At 48.0% G+C, this 17,733-nt stretch overlaps 1 protein-coding gene across 1 annotated transcript; it reads right to left on the bottom strand.

Moving 5' to 3' along the window:
• Positions 1 to 1,811: 1,811 nt before the first annotated feature.
• Positions 1,812 to 17,448, bottom strand: NR2E1 (nuclear receptor subfamily 2 group E member 1). The gene is given in 11 exon segments (XM_069851678.1): positions 1,812 to 1,974; positions 4,474 to 4,579; positions 4,833 to 4,982; positions 5,368 to 5,464; positions 9,709 to 9,855; positions 10,876 to 11,111; positions 11,732 to 11,819; positions 13,059 to 13,120; positions 13,123 to 13,188; positions 13,191 to 13,202; positions 17,424 to 17,448. Coding segments are annotated over 11 exon segments (1,152 nt in total).
• Positions 17,449 to 17,733: the final 285 nt, after the last annotated feature.

The raw sequence follows: 17,733 nt of genomic DNA, 5'->3' as shown, positions 1-17,733 counted from the left end.
GTGTTATGTTTCCCTTCTCCTATTGCAGACTTACTCCTGTGCACTGGGAGTTTCTTACCTCTTTCTTTGGTGTGATTACAGAATTGGGCACCTTAATAAAACATCAGCATCTTTTTAATTGAAGCAGTGCTTTTGTACTCATCACGCTTTGTTAGCTGCACGCTCCACTAATATTAAAATCTGTAATAACCTGAAGCTGAAGACTTATACTAGGTTAGACTTCTGATCTGTTTAGTATTGTGTCCTAGAAAAAGCTCTGTTTTAGCTCCTAGAGAAGGAAACCTTGCAGCAGCTGTATATTTGAATTCTAGAAAGCAGCTCAATGTAGGACCCCAAAGTCCCTTTGCTGCAAGACAGGGTCACCTAAGCTATCCCTTTAATGTTTGTCTAACCTGTTTTTTGACGGAGACTCCACAGCATCCAAGGCAATCCATTTTAGCAGACCATTTTCTGGTCCTTGGTAAGTAGGGTACAGTGGCAGAAACTACTCCAGAAATAGAAGAACAAGCATTAAAAGAACAGTGGAAAGTAATTTAAATTCAATATATTTTTATTCTTTGTAAATACAATGAGTACAACTTTTTAATTTCACAAATCAGTTAATCCACTTTGTACAGGAAAAGTTTTACTCGTTCTATGATAGTCGAAGTGCTGATTTTTCTCAGTGCTAGTTCCTAATAACAAATCAAATTTTGAAAAGCAGCTATCTTAAAATTTTTTTTCTACATTTTTCATACATCAATAAGCAGCTTATAATGTTTTTGTGTGTGAGAGGGTGTAGGTGAACAAGGCTTCAAAATTAGAACCTGGAGTTTTCTAAAAAGGCGTCAGAGACTTTTGGAAATTGTTAGCATTATATCAGTCAACAACCTTTATTTCTTTGAAATAAAATTCCTTCCGCTGATATTTTTTTTTTTAATAGTCATTTCACTTCTCTGCACATCTCATCGACAAAGAGTTTGGCCACCATTGCCTTTGGTTTCAGCACTGTGCCAACAGGACAGCCAGCAGGTCACTGAAGTGGTCATCTCCATTTATTTGGTTTTGCTGTTTTAGTCTTCCTTCCTCGACTTACATATTTTCAGGTGTGTATGTGATTGTGTATCTAGGGCAGGGGGGAAAGAAGGAGGGAAGGCTGGGGAAAAAGCGTATAAAGCTCTTCTGTCTTTGAGATGTTAACCGAACAAATTGTAGTGACATCCGCATCAAAGATCACCAGTTCATTTTGCAGGAAGGATGGAGCTGCCGTCATAAGCTACTTTTTAATCAGTTCTGAAGGCCACTTCATGATGTATTATAGCAGAAGCAATGTTTTGGTAACCTGGTCTTAAATGTTGCCTATTGTATTAAAAACATTTTCCCAATATAGGCTACTTTTAAAACAGTTCTGAAGGCCACCACATCTCTTGTTACAACAGAAGCCAAGTTTGGTTACCCAGTTCCAAATACTGAACAAACTAAAGTACCTTCTTTCACATTTTGTCTGAGGTCTGCCAGTTAAATGAGAGAATAGCAGAGTCTTTGTTAACTATGACTGGCATCTGAATTGCCTCCATCCTGTAGTAACAGGAATAGCAGCCAAATTCCAAACACTTTCACTTTTTCTGTAGAACAAAGCATTCTCTCCATGATCTAAATCACTCTGTTCAGAGCAGCAGAATCGTATCTACTGGGGTATTTTTTGTCAATGTGTTTAAAGGCTAAACATTCCCAGGCTTATGCTTCCTGTAGATTTTGTTAGTTGAGGCTTATTTTCCATAGGTAAAAGTTCTTCTCAAACTGTCCGTCCTGATTGTTTATTTTAAGGTAATTTATATGTCACTGGATTTGTACATATCTGAAAGCAGTCTTGTAATTGGTACGTTCCCAATGGTCTTTTTGAAAAACACTTCTTCTATCGTCGATGGACTAATCGAACGTAAAGCTGGTAAAAGCAATAAAAGTTTTCCAAAACGACAGGGTTGTGTGGGATACCTGGGAGACAGAGAAAAATGTGTTGTTGAAGTGTTTATATATTTTTCCAAAGAAAATCTTTTACTTTCCCAAAGAGACCACTATTCAGCAAATTGAACCGGTGGGTGCTACCTGTGCTAAACCCCTGTGTTTTGTACTCATGTGAGCAAGAAGGTTGACCCCAAGTAAAATTCTTACTGGAGATCACCAGAATGTAGACCAATGTCTCCGAGTTTTGATCAGTTCCTGTGTTCCCCAGAGCAGTAGCAATAGAGGCAGGATCTGCTCCGAGCTGTCCCTCAGACAACTATGTTCTTGATGCGGTTTAGGGATGAGCTTGAGCTATAATAAATACCCTGTCATTTCAAGTGCAATTTAAACCTGGCTGGATTGTCACGGAAATAATTTTGTTCCCTTTTGGTTGCCTTATACATTAAATACCAATTGACTCTCAGAAAGATTTCTGTTCTGTTAAAGAAGTTGTGCTTTATCCCAAGTAATGTATTAGTGTAGTAGGATGTTTTCCGTCTGTTCTCCCAGCTTTTGAAACCAGCACAACACAGGGTGTGTATTCTAGCTGTGCTTATGCCAACTTTACACCAATGATTCTCAAGCCTCTGCTTACTCCCTAAAAGGAGGAGTAGGTTATCTGGAGAAACATTCTGCTCTCCGGACTGCCCTCACTGTCCTGTTAAAAGCAACTCCACTGAGACTGAAGGGCTGATACTTCTGTAACACTGGCAGGAAGGTAAATTCAAGTCTGAGAAGGAAATGCAAACCAAAAGCCTTATCCCACTGGTGTTAATGTGAGAGTCCTGTTGGGACACTGCACTTTTCTCCTCATAAAGGATACCTTTTACAACAGATGCCATTTAGCTAAATATTTTCAGCAACACAGAAATGCAATGGAAATGTCAGCATGCCTGGAAACTGTGGCTATGTAAAACCTTTGCTCCCTGGCTTCTCTTTCCCCCAGACCTTGGCTTACTCAGTCTCCAGGGAGCAATCTTTGCAAGAAGGGCCTGCTGTAAGAAGAGAGACAACTGCTTTGTCGCAGTTACTCTTTTTGCTCTAAACTAGCCCTAACTGGATTGTATTTGCAATTTTGCTTCTATCTCCGGGGCAGGCCATTCCCTTCAGGTGAAACAGAAGTGCTTCAGAGACTGTTGCTATCTAATCTCTGACACTGAGTTAACTTCTGCTAGGCGGAGGTATTACAAAAGCAGATCAAAGTTTCAGAAGGAAAATATGGTAGGAAAGTTCCTCTTCCACTGACTGAGAAGTGGACTTTACAAGACCTGTCACAGCTCTGCGTGGAAGTCCTGAACTAGCCATAGTGGCTGTTGTGGAAGATGTTAGGTGTGCTCCCCTGGCTTCTCCCGTGCCCCACCATTCTGAAGGAGGTCTGTTCACAGCCAGCTGTTCTAGAGCTAGGGTTGTGTTTTGCATAGTACATCCCAAGGGCTCACCCCGTTACGCTGTGGGAATACAGCTGCAGATTTTACACCAGGTTTTAAGATCCTATGAGACTTATCCTGAATGAGATGGAGGGGGAAGTGTTTTCCTGTCAAACAATGATTCTCATCGCTCTACTACAGCACCAAAATGGGATTCACAAATTCTGGGTTTTCCATTGCAGCCTAAGAACAGACTCAGGGTAGAGTCCTGGAAGAGCCCTTTTGTCCCAGCTGTGCATCTGCAAAATGGGGGAAATGACATGGGGAAGTGTCTTGGAGATAATGGGTCAAAAGCACTCACACTGCTGTGAGATGTGGTGTTGCTTTGTGCATCACTGTTAGCTGTGTTTAACTGAATAAAACAGCCTTCTGAATGGCAAAATGTTTCACAGCAAATACCGCTTTCCAGGGGAAGACTTATGCTTTTACTGCTTTTGCATTTGTCTGAATAAATTGAGGTGCTGGAGCGTGTCCAAAGAAGAGCAATGAAGCTGCTGAAGGGTCTGGAACGCAAGTCTTGCAAAGAGCGGCTGAGGGAACTGGGGCTGTTCAGTTTGGAAAAGAGCCTGAGGGGAGACCTTATTGCTCTCTAAAACTACCAGAAAAGAGGTTGTGGCGAGGTGGGTGTTGGTCTCTTCTCCCAAGTGACAGGTGATAGAAGAGGAAATGGCTTCAAGTTGCACCAAGGGAGGTTTAGATTGTATATTGGGAAAAATTTATTCATTGAAAGGGTTGTCAAGGATTGGAACAGGGAAGTGACTGAGTCACCATCCCTGGAGGTTATTTACAAGATGTGTAGATGTGGCACTTCAGGACATGGTTTAGTGGTTGACTTGGCAGTGTTAGGTTAACAGTTGGACTTGTTGATCTTAAGGGTCTTTTCCAGCCTTTTCTATGATTCTCTTTCATCAGGAAATGCCAAATCACAGCAGGCTGACAGCCAGCGTGCACTTGCTGCAACAGCCCAGTCCCCATTTCAGTCAGTGGAAATATCACCTTAACTACAGCGAGAGCAAGATTTTTACCCCTGCAGCTGCAAGAAGTATTGAGAGACACTGCTCACCTGGTATGAATGTAGCTGTTCAGAGTGAGCTGGGCTTCATCTTGAAGGGCTGCTATGGCAGCAGCATTTCGGAAACTCCTCAGTTCAGAACCACTGTGTGTAGGCACTGGAAAGCAGATCAGTTACTAGTTCAGCTTGACTGGTGGGTGGGTCAAAACGATTCACTTAATGCTATCAATGGAAATCAAGCATTCCCATTTGGTTCCCCAGCACTCCACTGTCAGCCTTTCAAAATACAAGACTGACCACTGGAATTCAATACCAGGAAACCTGTTGGAGGATACAAAGCTCTGCTTTTGCTTTAAAGTAGCAACCTCATAGTTATCAGATGAGACGACCAAGAGATTCTTTCTGCTTACCCGCTTTAAAAGTGACAATGCATTTGAGACAGGCAAATTCAGTAGCGTCTAGCCGAAGTTGTCTAAACCTAGCCACAACCTCCTGTAAAGCCTGTATTTCTGAAATAATTTTATTCAGCTTCTGAGAATCTGTATTGTCACCGTTCATGCCTAAAACAGAAACCGCAAAATAAATAATATTAAAGGCATTTCCTTTATTTTATATTGATTTCTGACGAAGTCCTGTGTATCAATATCCTCTCTATTGTCACACTTGTCTATCTGGTTCCATGTAAACTGACTATATTGTATGAAAGTTAATAAAAAATCTTCTCTTGGATGATAACAAACACAGTAATTTGCATTTAAATGACAATGCAAGCAGTCATGAATACAACAAAACAACATTATTTGCATTTAAATATAGATTTATAAATGACAGGTATGCTCTATTGTTCAGTAGGAATTTGTTATTCTTTACATGTTGTTCTTTTTTTCAGTAATGTATTTTTATGGTAATTTTTGTAACAAAGTCATTAAATTGTGCAATTCTTACCAGATACAGCCAGTAGAGTGTTAGCATCAACTGGAATGGCCCATTGTGCTATTCCTAGAACAAACAGTTCTCTCCAAGCATCTTCCAAAAGCATCAGCTGTCATACAATAGATGTACAATATAACATAGTGTATAATTTATAGATTTATAAACAATTTAAATATGTAAATTTCTGGTATTTAAAAAACTACTTTAAATGCCTGTCATGGTATTTTTCCCACAGCATTCATTAGCTCTTCTCTTAGCTTTTTGAGAAGGTGTCTAGAAATAAGTCTATGCATTGTAGAAAAACACTGAGGGTTGGCTCGCTGTGCACCATGTTGTGGACCAAAAGGGAGGAGAGAGAGAAAGGAGAGAGCTTCCCCCCTCCCTAGGGAGCTTGCTCACAACATGAACACTCGCCTGTGTTTTTCAGCACAGCCTGGGGTCTCTTCTGCTCTCCCTTAGCACATACAGCTGTCCTAGGACAAGTTGAACCTGTTCTCTCCTATTGCTTTCTAGGGATTACCTTCATTTCCCTTGGAAAGGCAGGATTTGTGAAGACAAGCCTGGAAAATATCCTAAAATTATGACAGTGGGTAGGGAGCAGTGCTTTAGAGCACATATGTATCTTTAAACCCTTCCTTACTAAGCAAGTCTTTAACTCTTTCAAGCACAGCATCTGAACACACATACGGTTTCTTAGCATCACCTGTCTTCTTGCTTTTTGCTTAAAATGACTCAGAAATTCCAGGAACTGAGCTGTTTCCTTTCAGAGAACTGAGTATTGGAGCAGCTAAACTGACAGCATTGTTATTATAGTTCTCTGCAATTTTTCTGCATTGCCTAGTTTTATGGGGGGTATGTTTTTCTCTGTCTGGAGGCAATGCCTGTGATTTCCGTGGAGAGGCAGTGGTGCATCTGAAGAGGAGACACAACTCCTGGTAACCCAGACTGGCAAAGCCAGAACAGACATGTTTAGTCTCGAGGGTATCTATGGAGTGTTGACCTAGACCAACTGTTCAGAGGAGTTTGGAGCGCCTCCAGTTCATCTGAAGTTCATGACCTGAAGGACGTGCTGTGGTGCGTACACATTGCTGGGACCTTGTGTCTCTCAATGGGGTGGGAGACATTTGGAGGGCTGAGAACTGTAGTGGACTCAGGAGGGGTCATCTGGTGGGGCCATGCACTAAAAACTAATTGCCCAAAACTCTTGCAGCAAAAAAAACCCAAAACTGCCAGCATCAACATTGCTATGGTCCATGAAAGTATCAGCAGCTTAGCTTCTCAGGAAAATAAGAAGGAGGGTATTTTAAATCTATTAAGATTCTATAAAAGGAAGAACAGAGTAAAAAAAAAATGTTGTACCAAATGAATGGTGATTTCCTTGGAATCAGGTATGTGAAATTAATAGATGATACAGAAAGCACCCAGTAAGAATGAATTATTTATGTGCTAACTCCTAGAAATATTATGAGTTTTAAACTGCCTTGTTCTGATCAGAATGGGAGGAAGAGCTCTCAGAGTCTCTGCTCTCAGCTTGTCACTGTAGGCTTAGCTCCATTTTCTTCCTTTTTGTGCTATGTGCTTTGAGGAACTTCTACATAACCTGACTAAGGAAATAGTGATGGGAAATTCTGTCTCTGTTTGCATGCAATTACTGTTTGGAATAATGACACTGGATTTTACAGTACTGCAAGCTGCCCAGTTTGTTGTTTGAAATGGAGGTGGGAGGGGTATCTAGGGTGCAGTGCCCATCTCAGATCTGTTCTGAGAGCAGCTGAACCTCTTCATAAGCCTCCTAACTGCTGCAGCCTGCAAACCCGGCCTCTCCTGCAGATAATCCTGCCTGATGGATGTGCAGGTTTCTATGCGACATAGGAAATGATTTGCCAACCTTTCATTTGCTTTTGTCAAACATTTTTTGTCATTCATTCATGCAGATACAATGGTAATGAGTGGTGATTCCGGGAAGATATCAATTTCATATGTTCTTTCCCAGTAAGTCTTTAAAGTCAGAAGACTTTAGAAATAAGAGATTATTCCAATAGCTGAAGCTTTCTTCATGCCTATGCAAAAGTCTGTAAAACCGTCAATTAAAATAATTAATGCTGAAGTCATACTTAGCCCTCCTTCTTCAAAGAAACAAGAAATACCAGGCTTTCTGAAGGACTGCATTTTGCTTCTTAATCAATCCCATCCAGTTAGGGTGACCTTTTGTTGACGACCTGCATCAGGCCAACCTGTCTTATGGACAAGGTGTGCAGACCAGCAGAACTTGAAACAAGTCATTTTTGTTGTGTGGCTTCCAATCCATGATGGCAATGATCTCTATGGAGCAGTGGAAAGAATACAGCCTCTTTTTCACCAAGGATAGGAACAGCAATCCTTGGAAATGTGTTTTATCAGAAAATTGGTTTCTGCTTATTTCATTAGGTTTGATGAAACTGTGATGGAGTCCTGGAGTCACTTTTTTTTTTTTTTCATTTTTGGAAAAAGCACAACAAAAGCAAAATCCAGGAGAAGATTTTAGACTCTCCTCGAGCAGATGTCAGGGATACAAGGAGAGAAATGCAGGCATTTACAGCTGGGCCACTGTAAACTGAAATAATGAAGTGGCACCATTATAAAAAATCAACTGTCTGACATTCATAAAATAAAGTGATTAAATTCATTTATTTCTTCTCCAGCTCTCCTGAATATGACAAGGGAATTGTGCAGAAAGATGTCCAGGTCAAAGCTTTAGAGCTGAAAAACTCTGAGTTTTGAAGAAGCTGGCTTGCAGTAAGGTACAGCAAGTGTACCTGATGTTAAGGAGAGGCTGGGGCCTTGATATGCAGTTTGCTAACATTAGTCCCGGGTGTGAAAGTGAAAGAGGCAGTGAATTACTTAAAGACACCAGAAACATTCTGGTATCTATGGTAGATAAGCAGGCCTTGCTGTTTGAGGTATGGTTGGTCATGTGCAACGGAGACTTCCCTTGCTCCCAGATCCTGTTGCCTGCTTCTTCGCACACTAACAGAGATGACCTTGTGGGAAATGCATCCGTATTTTGTCAAATAAAGCCTTTGCCAAGGGAGCTTCTTGTGGACATCACTGTTCTAGAGAAGGACCCAGCCTCTTCCCGTGAGCTGAAGCTCCTGCTGGAGTGGCTCACTTGCTGCTTGTCCCTTGGGCCTGTTTCTTCGGTTCCTTGGTATGACAAGCCAGGTGCTCCACCAGAGTAGCAGCAGCAGCAGATGACATTACAAAACAGTGTGGCGTGCTGGGACTGCTGTCTTCCTAATGGGTTTTGTACCCTATCTCATTCCTCCTCTTGTGCTTACTCCATAGCAATTCTGAAGCCAGCACCGAGACCCACTTTGTCTAATTTCACAATAGGGATTTCAAAATGTTGGCCTGTTGCTAGAAAAGGAACTTTCCAATGTACCTTAGCTTTAAACCACACTGGACTGTCGTGATTTACCTTTAGGTGCAAAACACTATTGGTTTCCTAAGATGCTTTCCTCTTTCAGTTCAACATACGTATTTGCATATCAACTGCAACAGTTTCCACATCCATCCATGGAAAGGAACTAGTTCTTCTGCTGACTGCTATGTGACATCTAAGGTACAACATTCCTAGTTACCATTTTGGGAAATTAGCTCGATCATATCAAAGTATTAGATGTCTTTTATGACTGGAGTTTTGTGTAGGTTTCCCCCCTTTCATTTTATAATTATCTGATTACTTTTTTTAAAAATTAGTGCATTATACAAAGCATACTGAGTCCTCATCAAGAATCAAGTCATTAAGAATTTGCATCAGCTTATATGGTTCAAATATGATTTGCTTGAGGCAAAGGCAAATTGTCACAGAGGAATATAAGACAAATTAGGGAAGATTTTAATTAATGGTGAAAAATATTGGGAGCTGGCCAAATTCTGCTTCCACCTTATTGGTAAGTTTGCTGAAGCCGACATGAATTAGAAAAAATGTTGGTTGTGTAAACAGTGGAGGAGAAGAGAGAAGAGGAAAGGAGACCCCCAAGTAGAGAAGCAGTTCTGGCACGGTGAGCTTGGTCTGCAGCCTAATGACTTTCCTTCTAGAACTTGTCCTCCCATAATATTCACCTTACATTAGGGGTTTTTTGGCTTAATTTTCACTTGCTTCCTGAACTAGCAGTTGGAGGAAAGCAGTTTCTAAATCACTACCTGATTTTTAGGGACAGCCCAAAACTCTGCCCTGAACTTGAGAAGTGCTGAAGTCTCATTACAGATTTGAAGATCTAGGGCTGAAGATTCAGGAGGCAATCTGAGCTCTGCACCTTCTTCTAACATGTGGGACAAGCTGCTGCCACTGCGCCCCCCCAGCTGCCTTACCTGGTCTTGTAAGGACAAGGTGGAGAAGGCTGGGACACTCTTGGCCCACTTGATGCTCATGAACAGAAGTCTGGCTGCTGACTCACAGACAGATTCAGTGGCCACTTCGTAGAGATACATAGGGGTACCATTGACTTCGTGTGGGTACTAAAGTAAAAAAGAAAACAAAGCCACTTCATACAGAGTCACCGAGGCAGCCTGATCTTCCTCTCCCCTAGAGCTGCCATTCAGCGCATCATACTCATGCCCTGCACAGAGCATGCACTCTCTTATTCTGCAAGCAGAGGGCATTGCTTTCAGTGGGCACACTCCAAACCACTCTCTGCTGCTCCTCTACATGGATGAACCATGCCACAGAAACTATTCTCCGGAGGAGTTTGAAGGGATAATGACGTTACATCAGGGGAAAACAATTATCAAGATGCAACGTCATCCTTTACTCTGTTACACACCAACACGCTTCTGGTAGCAGAGTCAGAAGAACACAAATGTGATTAAGAATTTATGGTTTGTAACCTGTGCTTGAGAAGCTGATTTAGCACTCCAGCCTTGCTCAGCCAAGTTGTAAGATCTTGTTTAGGCTTAACTCTTCATCTAGCTCCCTGACTGCAAAAGGCTGTAGGCACATGAGTGAAGCTAAGCATAACTACCTAAAGGGTTCATAGAACTGGAATGGAGTTACGTTTTCAAGCATGTGCTCTGTTTTCTTGCTAAGTAATTTCTGATCTGGTATTTTCCAAAGTTGTAATATAACACTGTATGTTGTTGTTGTGTTCATGATTGATTCTCCTAAGCTACCAACTCTGGAAATGGAGAATGATTTAAGCTATCTCTTCTCTGATTTTCCAGGTGCCGTAATTATATAAAATACCGTTGCAAATGGGTTAATGAAAAGCATCACCTAGTGGCTTATTCCTGTGTGGTTGAGGCCACAGCAGCACTTCCAGTAGGCTGCCACATCCAAGAAAGCTGCAGGCTTTGGTCAATACAGATAGTGTTTTCTGGATTACACCACCATGGAGATGGATATTTTGCTGAAGAAAACTCAGTGACTGCAACTCATCCTCATGAAACAAGGTTTAACATTGACTTGTGGATGGGTTCCAGGCAGGAGGAGCACGTCAGCAACCATGACGGCGCAAGGATGTAGGAGAGACAGTGGCTGACCTTTGGGGTGGGCTGTGCCAGGCCTACCAGAGCCTGCCTCTCGGGGGTCCCAGCGATGGCAGCCAGCTCCAGGCCATGCGGGTCCAGCTGGGAGACGGCGGTGAAGAAAGCAGGTGCTGGAAGGGCAGCAGCAGGGAAGTGTGGAGCGCCACCACTCTCTTCCTTGTGCCCACGGAAGTAGAGAGCCACCTGCTTGCGTATCGTTGACGTCCGGGGCCCCCGCTCGTGCTGCACGGCTGTGGAGCACCAAGAAGAGGCAAGGGGATCGGTTTTCCGGGTTCTGCCCCATACTCCCACCCAAGGGGTGTCTGGGGAGAAAAGGGCAAGGCTGCCGTGGGACGGTGGGGGTCATTAGGGGCCCAGGGTGGACAGGAGAGGAAGTGGGGTTGTTCAGCCTACAGAAAAAGAAGCTGAGGGGGGACCTTATCACTGTCTACAGCTACTTGAAAGGAGGTTTTAGCAAAGTGGATGTTGGTCTCTTCTTCTGAGTAACTAGTGATAGGATGAGAAGAAATAGCCTCAAGTTGCACCAGGGGAGATTTAGATTAGACATCAGGAAAAATTTCTTCACCTAAAGGGTTATGAGGCACTGGAACAGGCTACCGAGGGAAGTGATGGAGTTCCCATCGCTGGAGATATTTAAATGACGGGTAGATGAGGTGCTTGGGGATCTGGTTTAGTAGTGGACAGCTACGGTTGGACTTGATGATCTCATAGGTCTTTTCCAACCAAAAAATTCTGTGATTCTTTGATTCTGTGAAAGTCCACAGTGACACAGAATTCCCTGGTTCTGAGCAACACCCAACTCCCTCCTGCCCCCCACCCCACCTGTCCCAGGGAGAGTGAGAGCAGGTACCATCTTTGTTCATGTTGACCTCCAAGCACTTCTTCAGCCGGCAGGCCCGGCACTGGTTCCTGTGTGTCTTGTCCACCGGGCAACCTCCCTGCAACACAGCCAGCCGTTAGGCCAGGGGAATGGTGCTCCCTCTGCAGCACAGGGAGGCACGAAGAGGGTCACCTATGGGTGCGCTGGGGGGAACTGGGGCATGCCAGGACAGGGCGTCCATGTAGGGGTATCTGCCCCCATGACAGGGATGGGGGTGGGTGCCCAGTGCCCAGGATAGGCTGGGCATTTGTGCTCGGTGCCCAGGTGGGGCTGGGGGTCAGTGCCGGTGGAGCTGGGGATCAGTACCTGGGCAGTGCTGGGGGTCGGTGCCCAGTGTTCGGGATGGGCTGGCAGTCAGTGCCCAGTGCCCAGACAAAGCTGGGGGTCGGTGTCTGGTCCCTGGGCAGAGCTGGGGATCAATGCCTGGTGCCCAGGATGGGATGGGGGCCAGTATCCGGTGCCCAGGTGAGGCTGGGGTTGGTGCTTGGTGCCCAGGCAGAGCTGGGGTTTGGTGCCCGGTCCCTTGACAGAGCTGGGTGTTGGTGCCTGGTGCCTAGGTGGGGCTAGGGTTGGTGTCCGGTGCCCAGGTAGAGCTGGGGGTTGGTGCCCAGTGCCAAGGATGGGCTGGGGGTCAGTGCTCGGTGCTTGGGATGGGCTAGCGATTGGTGCCTGATGCCCAGGCAGAGCTGGGGGTCGGTGCCCAGTCCCAGGCAGAGCTAGGAGTTGGTGCCTGGTGCCTGGTGGGGTTGAGGGTTGGTGCCCAGTGCCCGGGTGGGGCTGGGGGTCAGTGGCCAGTGCCTGGGCAGGACTAGGGGTTGGTGCCTGGTCCCCGGGCAGAGCTGGGAGTCAGTGCCCGGTCCCCGGGCAGAGCTGGGGGTCGGTGTCCGGTGCCCGGGCGGGGCCGCCTTCAGCACCCGAGACAGCGACGCCGACCCCGCCCCGTCGGGGCTCCCCGGCGCCCCCACCCCCGAGGCTCCGGTCCGGGGCTCCAGGGGAGCCGCCTCCGCCCCGGGCGCGGGGACCAACCGCTGGAGGTGGTGGGGGTGGGGGTCAGTCGCGCCTTGTTCCCCACCGACAGCCTACGGGCCGTGGCTGAGCTAGGGGCTGCCCTTCTCCTTCGTGTCCCCCGCCAGCATCCCGCCCTCCCGGGGCGCTCCGGGGGGAGCCGGGTGCCCAGCGCCTGCCCGGCCCCAGGCCCCGGGGGGAGGCTGGACCTTCGGACTGCGGGCGTTCCCGTCGGGATGCGGGGCCCGGGACAAAGCGGGGCGAGAAGGGGCTGCGGCGCTGCCGCCGGTACCTGATTTCCCGATTTGCAGACGTAGGTCCTGTTCCTCCTGATGCTCCGCTTGAAAAACCCGAGCACCCATCGCAGGCGTAAACCCCGTAGTGTTTCCCGGAGCTGCGGTCCCCGCACACTTTGCAGGGATGTCTAAAATGCGACCTGAAAGCAGAGGAGGGAGAGAGGGAGCGCTCAGCAGCCTGACCTCCGCAGGGATTAGCCCCAGAGCCGCAGTACAAGCAAATAATGAAGTGATTTTATAGCCAACTTTCTTTTCCTTGAGCGAGTGTCAGTTTTCTACAATGAGCATTATTCATGCCCCGCTACGTTTATTTGGATCTTCTATAGTGGCCGAGACCCATTTTGGAAGGGGAGATTACAGCCGCGGGAGCAGCGGGCTCTCCGGCTAGAAGCGGGGATGGGGGGGGCAAGAACGGGGGGAGGGGGCGCCTTTCCCTCGCTTCCAGTCGTTCGGCAAACAGGACCAAGTCACGGAATAAACCACAACAAAATAAAACGACAGGGAGGCCAAGTAAACTCCCCTCCCCGCCAGCAACCCCAGGGAAAAGGGGCTGGTTCCTGCCGCGGGCGAGAGGTGCCGGTTCGGTCACCCAAAACCCGCAGCAAAAGTTTCCGCCTCGCCCAGTGCGGGGCAGGGTGGGCACAGCCGCCCCCCCCGCTCCCCCCGCTCCCCCTGCCCCGCGGCTCCCGCACCGGCTCGACAGCGACCGCAAACAGGGGGATGTAAAACCTGAACCCAGGTTAGTGCGGCCCGGGACATAAACCCGCCGAGACCCTGCTCGCCTGATGCCTTCTCTCTAGGTTTGCTCCTCTTGTATCCTCCTTTTTCTTTTCTTTTTCTTTTTCTTTTTCTTTTCTTTTTCTTTTTCTTTTTCTTTTTCTTTTTCTTTTTCTTTTTCTTTTTCTTTTTCTTTTTCTTTTTCTTTTTCTTTTTCTTTTCCTTTCTCTTTTTCTTTCTCTTTCTCTTTCTCTTTCTCTTTCTCTTTCTCTTTCTCTTTCTCTTTCTCTTTCTCTTTCTCTTTCTCTTTTTGTTTTTTTCTTCCTGCCTTTATTTCCCTTTTCCTTTTTGTTTTCACTTTTAACTTTACTTTTCCTTTTTTTGTTTTCACTTTTAACTTTACTTTTCCTTTTTCCTTTTTCCTTTTTCCTTTTTCCTTTTTCCTTTTCACTTTCACCTTTCCTTTCCTTTCCTTTCCTTTCCTTTCCTTTCCTTTCCTTTCCTTTCCTTTCCTTTCCTTTCCTTTCCTTTCCTTTCCTTTCCTTTCCTTTCCTTTCCTTTCCTTTCCTTTCCTTTCCTTTCCTTTCCTTTCCTTTCCTTTCCTTTCCTTTCCTTTCCTTTCCTTTCCTTTCCTTTCCTTTCCTTTCCTTTCCTTTCCTTTCCTTTCCTTTCCTTTCCTTTCCTCTTCTCTTCTCTTCTCTTCTCTTCTCTTCTCTTCTCTTCTCTTCTCTTCTCTTCTCTTCTCTTCTCTTCTCTTCTCTTCTCTTCTCTTCTTCTCTTCTCTTCTCTTCTCTTCTCTTCTCTTCTCTTCTCTTCTCTTCTCTTCTCTTCTCTTCTCTTCTCTTTCGTTCTGTTTCAGCTTTTCTTTTCCTCTCTCACCTTTCTTTCCCCCAACCACACTCTAGGCTGGAGCTTCAGTCCCTGCTCCCGCAGCCCCTCGGGGCGCTGAGGCCGCTGCCTTTGCTGGGAGGGGGAAGGGGGCAGCGTGCGGTGCGGTGCGGGGCTGGGGGGTGGGGGAACAGGCCGCGGGGGCTCCTCTCGCTCCCTTGAGAACTCGGGAGCCCGAGACACTTTCAGACGTGTCTAAGACAATGCCCGCCGGCAGACAATGGGGACATTAGATAAAGTGTTAACTTAATGATTTTGCCCATTGAGACTGGTTTGACTGCCTCCACTGAGCACAAGCTGCCAGCTTCTCCCCTAAATGAAACCCGACAGCTGCTACACACAACGCGGCGAGAGGGACGGGGATTAGGTTGGGGACGGCGGGGGGGTGGGGAGGGGGGGGCGGAGGGAGGGCGGGAGGGAGAGAGGTTAAAGAATAGAAAACTTTTTACGCAATTAATAAGGAGCGCGGCTAAAGGCTCCCCCGCCCCGAGCAAGAGGCGGCTTTGGAGCGGCAGGTAGGCGGCCGCGAGGAGGGCTGAGGCCGGAGCGCGGCTCCCGGGAGTGTGTAATTACAAGCCCTCCTTGCCACCTGCCTATTGGGGCACCAGTGACCCGTCAAAAAGTGTAGCATGGGAATTCGGATGGCTCACAATGCCAACGGGGGAACGCGCTCGGCTTCCCTCGGCATCCGCGGGGGAGAGAGAGGGTCCTCCCGCACACAAAGGAGGAGGAGGGGCAGCCTGCGGCTTGGGGGGGGGGGGGGGGGGGGGCGGGACACCCCGAGGCGGGACGTGCCGCGGTGGAGCATCCCGGTGCGGAGCCCGGGGACACCGGGACGTACGCCGAGCAGCCCAGGGAACCCGGCTTCCCGCCCGGCTTCGTCGGGAGAGGGAAGAAACTTGGGTCGGTGTCCCAAAACTCTTTTCTCCAGACGGATTTTTGAGTTTGGGAGCCGCAAAAAATAAAAATCAAAATCCTACGCGTGACATAGACGTAACTATCGGCACCGCGCAAACTTATATCCCGTATATCCTTGAAGCATCCATATGCTCCATGTATAAAACGCGAGCACCCGGCGCATCTCGCCAAACCCGCCGGAGCCCGCTCCCCGCCGGCGGCTCCCGGGGAGGGGGGACAAGGCAGAGCCCCCCCCGTCCCGTCCCCCTGTGACGGGGAAACTTTGGTGCAGGGCAAAATATGAAATAAGCAGAGGTGGAAGAGGCGGGGAGGGGGGGTGGGAAGAGAAAAATGTGAGCTTGACACGGGGTCATGAGATAACTGATTAACTCTGTTTAAAAGCGCGCCGGTTCCCCGAGGTACCGCTCCGTTCCAGAAGTTTAGCGCTAAGAAAATGGGATTTCTCTTCAGCTGGGAAACCGTTTCGAACGTCCCACGACAGGGGGTCCCCGGGGGCTTTTTTTGTGTGTCATAATTGCTTAGAGGATATATGGCAGCCCCGATTACTGTAATTACCATCAGAGGCTGTTGAAAGAAGTTAGCCGGGGCTCGGGGCGCGGCGGGACGGGGCCGCGTTACCACCCAGGCAGCCGGGGCGGCCGGCACCGGGACGGAGCCCCCCGGGACGGGAGCCTCGGGGGGTTCCTCGCGGGGACGAGGCATCCCGGGCCCTTCCCGGCCCCGACAACGTCCCGTCCAGCGGGCCCGATCCCGCTCCGGGCTCTCCGAGCGCTCCCCGGGCCGCGTCCTCGCTTTGCATCCCCCTCCTCGTTCCCCGACGCCGGGGGGGGTGGGTACCAAACAGCACCCCCCCCACACACCCCCATTCCCGGTTTCCCGGTCCCCGCGGACAAAGGGCGGCTCCAGGGCAAGATAAAGGAAGGCAGCGGGAAGGAGAAGGCCGCGGGCTGGCCGGGGGTGGCAGGTAGGGCCGAGGGTCCCTTCCAGGCTCTCCCTCCCTTTCCCCGCCGGGGCGCGGAGGAAATAACTGTCCGATCCATCACTTGTCAGACATTAAATTGGATTGGGTATTTTTTCCCCCCTTTGTTACTGACTCCGTCCATGTTACAAACTCCGAAAAGTCCCATCGGGATTATACGGATCGAGCCGTTCTGTAAGAGCGGTTAGTCATGCTTTAAATTCCCCAGTTATGAGGTGCATGGATTTAGGATTAAGGGAAATGTGACTTTTAAGTTGTTTCTGCTTTCCTCGTTGCAGGATTATTTGTTGTAACTCGAAACGGGGTGTGCAAAGTCTTGCATTTAAATCCTCCTTCAATAGAGTCGCTTACGCGATCCCGTGGAATCGAGCGACCGGAGTTTCAAACTCTTAAAAAAGAAATTATTATGTCGCAGAAGATTGCGTAAAGCCCGTGAGAAAAGCAGCGCGTTTCCACTCCGTTAATGCCCTTTAAACCCGAACTTTCGCCCCCCATGAGCCCCGGTACCGGAGACCCGCGGAGCAGCCCCGTCCCCAGCCCCGTCCCCGCCGCCTTCCCCGGGGCTCCTGCCCCATTCCCGGGAGGAAAACCGAGACCGGGCACCGCAAAGCGGCTTTTTATAAGCCCCGGGCCCAAAACTTCATCGGGGTAGCTCCAATCCTCTATATTCGTTGCCGCTCCGCATGGAAATACACCTATTTTTATTTTTTTAATTCAGGGGAGGGAGGGGGATGCAAACTCAAACCACAGGCCCCCCCCTCCCCTTCCTCTCCCTCCCACCCCCCCCCCCCCCGCCCCAGGCCAGGCTGCAGCCCGGCTCGGAAAAGCCGCTCGAAACCTCCACGCCGTTATTACCCACTTGTTGATCCCGCCGGCTTGCTCATGCTCGAAGCCCCCCGGGAGTCGATAAAGTCGGGGCGAAGGGTCCCCCCCCCAGCCCGGCGGCCGCGGGGCAGGTGCCTCCCTCGGGCGCTCAGCGCTGGCTCCGCCGCGGGGACCCGCGCATCCTCCGTGTCCTCTCGAGGTATGGGGACACGGCAGCGGGGGGCGAAAAAAGAAAAAAAAAAGAAAAAAAAAAAGAAAAAAAAAAGAAAAACAAAAAGAAAAAAAAGGAAAAAAAAAGAAAAAATAAAGAGGAAAAAAAAGTGGAGAAAAAAAAAAGCAACGAA

Source organism: Phaenicophaeus curvirostris, chromosome 2, assembly GCF_032191515.1.
Source record: "Phaenicophaeus curvirostris isolate KB17595 chromosome 2, BPBGC_Pcur_1.0, whole genome shotgun sequence".
Classification (NCBI taxonomy): Eukaryota; Metazoa; Chordata; class Aves; order Cuculiformes; family Cuculidae; genus Phaenicophaeus; species Phaenicophaeus curvirostris.
Note: the sequence above shows the minus strand (reverse complement) of the source record. Positions and strands in the feature narration are given on the sequence as shown.